The following is a 3,659-nucleotide window of genomic DNA, read 5'->3' on the forward strand; positions in this document are numbered from 1 at the left end:
AAACTCAGATCGCGCGTGTGCAAAATGCACTTTTGTGCACTCAAAATATGATCTTTCGCACCCAGAATTGTGGCAGAGATCTAAGCCTATAATTCACGGCCTATTTCTCTCATGGTGTAGTCTCTGTAGTGATCTTTAACTGGCTATCTGTATTGCTGATAATATCTGAGGTGACGATTACTGAATGTATAGCAAACATGAGATGGTTATTTCCGAAGAAAACACTCAGTTTTTGTTGACAGACTGACAGTATACAGTAGAGGGATGTATAATGTAATGGGATGGCCAATTATTTAATCTATTCTAACAAAGCATTTATTGTTTCTGTATCTTGTGGATTATCTCCAGCTACTTCTGTATTTGAAATTAATTTGATTATAAAGGTATATTTCTTCAGAGTAAGAATCTAATACACCTAAATAGACTTTTCAACATTTTTACAATTTACAGGATTTTTACAGCATTTCTACAATTTACATTTGGGTTAAGAGACCCCAGAGAAAATACTCGTTCACATTTACACTACAGCATGTCGAAACTGTTCTAAGGTGTTTGCTTTGATTTGTGTGTTATTATTTAGGTTTGTTTACAGGATACAAAAGAGGAACAGAGATGCCTTGGTCTGGGATCTTGAAGGCAGCAATGAGATTACTGACTTTCCTAAAGAGTCTTTCCTTCATCCCAGGAGCCACCTGGTGAGAGAAAAAAAAAAAAAAAAAGATTTTCTTAAAAACTTCCTGAGCTCTTAAAAAGAACTTCAAAAGCACAAAGATATGCCATATGCCTTAATTGTACATTTTACTAGTGATGGTAATGGCATTAAATGTACAAACTTGTGGTGCTATCACGTGACTTGTGCATGGAGGTACATTTCCGTTGAGTCAGAGTAACTTTTTTTTTTCTTTTTATATATATATATAATCAAAAGAGTTGTGTGGTATTTTGCTCGTGTGGCTGGTGGTTAATGCTGATCAGTTACAGGAAGCTAAATGAAGTCAGATAAAATGAAGAAAATTTAAGCTTATCTACACTAATATGAACAATGGCAATGCCTGTTTAAAACAGGGTTTAAAGAGGCCATTCTAATGTTACAAGGATCTTGGTCATTAATTTGTTAAATTAATTTGGATGATTTCAGTTTAAACTGTTTCGGGTTTTGATCCAAAATGCAAATGTTTCTCCGCATCTTGGGTATGTTTACAAGTTGCACATCTTGATGCGTATGAAACAGGAAGTGTGGGTGATACTAAAACATAACAGATGTACATGGTGATTCTCTGGCTGTTAATTTGTGTGTTGGGTGACGCTATAAATACATGCAACACACTGGCCACAAAGAGAAAAAAATCTGCTGTGTACTTCTGTATATAGCGTAGCTTTGCACTTGTTGTTTGAAAAATAACAGTGGCATTAAACTGTACTACTACAAGTAGTCACAGATTTTCTTAAAAACTTCCTGAGCTCTTAAAAAGAACTTCAAAAGCACAAAGATATGCCTTAACTTTTAATTGTACATTTTACTAGTGATGGTAATGGCATTAAATGTACAAACTTGTGGTGCTATCACGTGACTTGTGCATGGAGGTACATTTCCGTTGAGTCAGAGTAACTTTTTTTTTTCTTTTTATATATATATATAATCAAAAGAGTTGTGTGGTATTTTGCTCGTGTGGCTGGTGGTTAATGCTGATCAGTTACAGGAAGCTAAATGAAGTCAGATAAAATGAAGAAAATTTAAGCTTATCTACACTAATATGAACAATGGCAATGCCTGTTTAAAACAGGGTTTAAAGAGGCCATTCTAATGTTACAAGGATCTTGGTCATTAATTTGTTAAATTAATTTGGATGATTTCAGTTTAAACTGTTTCGGGTTTTGATCCAAAATGCAAATGTTTCTCCGCATCTTGGGTATGTTTACAAGTTGCACATCTTGATGCGTATGAAACAGGAAGTGTGGGTGATACTAAAACATAACAGATGTACATGGTGATTCTCTGGCTGTTAATTTGTGTGTTGGGTGACGCTATAAATACATGCAACACACTGGCCACAAAGAGAAAAAAATCTGCTGTGTACTTCTGTATATAGCGTAGCTTTGCACTTGTTGTTTGAAAAATAACAGTGGCATTAAACTGTACTACTACAAGTAGTCACAGGAAACATTGTACTGTATTACAAATGGCATCACACAAAACATGTTAAAGGGATAGTTAACCCAAAAATGAAAATTACCCAATGACTTACTCACCCTCAAGCCATTCTAGGTGTATATGAGTTTATCCTTTCAGATGAATACAATTGGAGTTATATTAAAAAATGTCTTGGCTCTTCCAAGCTTTATAATGACAGTGAATGGTGGTCAAGATTTTAAATCAAAATAAAGTGTATCCATCCATCATGTTAATAAAGGCCTCTTACAGCAATGTGTAAGAAAAATATAAATTTTTAAAACTTTACTGTAATCTCTAGCTTCTGCTAACTGTCGTACGCGCGTTCACAAGAGAGTGGCGTTCCAACGGATGATGTAGGCGTAGCCAAAGACTATGGCGTAGCGTAAGGTCCGGTAAGAGGTGAGGAATGCGGATTTCTTTTTTTTATATATATAACTCTGATTGTATTTCTTCTGAAAGAATAAAGTCATATACACCTAGAATGACTGGAGGATTTTCATTTTGGGTGAACTATCCCTTTAAGACAGAAGTATGTTTTTATCAAAAGACATGTAATTTCAGGTTTCACTTGAGGAAAAGTACAAAGCTACAAGGTCCAAAAATCCATCCATACCTCTATTGTCCAGAGTGCATCCTTTTGTTTGAAAACTCTGTAGGTGTAAATCCATCCATCACACCTGAAGATTTACACACAGTCATTATAGTCATTATATATTTGCAGCACAGTATTTAAACTTGCAGTTACCCCATTTTGCAGCTGAATGTGAGCCCCAGCCTGTTTAAAGGTGCTGTATGTAATTTTTTGACTGTACTAAGCTTAAAAATACCATATTTAGGAAACATGCTAAGTTCACATACTTGTTTCTCCGAAAAAGCCAGTTATTCTACTTTAAAATGTACATTCCATGTTGGAATGTCTGTTTTTGTTTTGGTCTGTGTGATTTCGCCCACTGCCAGTTTTCCCAATAGTATTTCGACACCCCGGGTTGCCAGTTGACAGAAGCCAGGAAACAAACTGAGTTAGAGTTTGCAGATTTTACCCAACCTAAAAATCCTCGGCATTCATAGCTCTATGACAAGACAAAACGCAGAAAAATCAACTCGTCAACTTACAATGTAGGCCTACGCATAATATGGAGCTTTATTTATAAATATTAAGATGCATTTCTGTAGCTCTGACTGATTTTAAATTGTAATTTAAGTACATTTTCTATAGCGCTCGTTAAAGGACATGCATTTATTGCTTGGACGGAGCTAGAAAATGCATGTGCAGTCGAGTGATAAAGTTTACCCTCTTTAACTTAATGCTGTTGAACTAAATGTAGGTTTATCTGTCAGATGCACGCGAAAGTTGCATGTGTTACTATAACAAACACTTCATATTTTCTTTCATAATCGGCTGGTAGAAAGAAAATGGATTACATAGATTATTTTACTTAAAAATGAAAATAAGGTAATGGTGCGATTAATTGGGGGGGGGGGGGGG

General features: G+C 35.4%; 1 protein-coding gene across 1 annotated transcript in view; it reads right to left on the reverse strand.

The window, feature by feature from the left end:
• Nucleotides 1-556: 556 nt before the first annotated feature.
• sh2d1aa (SH2 domain containing 1A duplicate a) overlaps nt 557-3,659 on the reverse strand; it is a 4,333-nt gene continuing 1,230 nt past the window's right edge. The window contains exons 2-3 of the mRNA XM_016453415.1: nt 2,787-2,850; nt 557-692 (exon numbers count right to left, since the gene is read on the reverse strand). Of these exons, the coding sequence (XP_016308901.1) occupies nt 573-692; nt 2,787-2,850 (184 nt within the window). The 3' untranslated portion in view covers nt 557-572. The remainder of the gene's footprint in view (nt 693-2,786; nt 2,851-3,659) is intronic.

This window comes from Sinocyclocheilus anshuiensis, unplaced genomic scaffold (genome assembly GCF_001515605.1).
Source record: "Sinocyclocheilus anshuiensis isolate Anshui unplaced genomic scaffold, SAMN03320099.WGS_v1.1 scaffold1301, whole genome shotgun sequence".
Classification (NCBI taxonomy): domain Eukaryota; kingdom Metazoa; phylum Chordata; class Actinopteri; order Cypriniformes; family Cyprinidae; genus Sinocyclocheilus; species Sinocyclocheilus anshuiensis.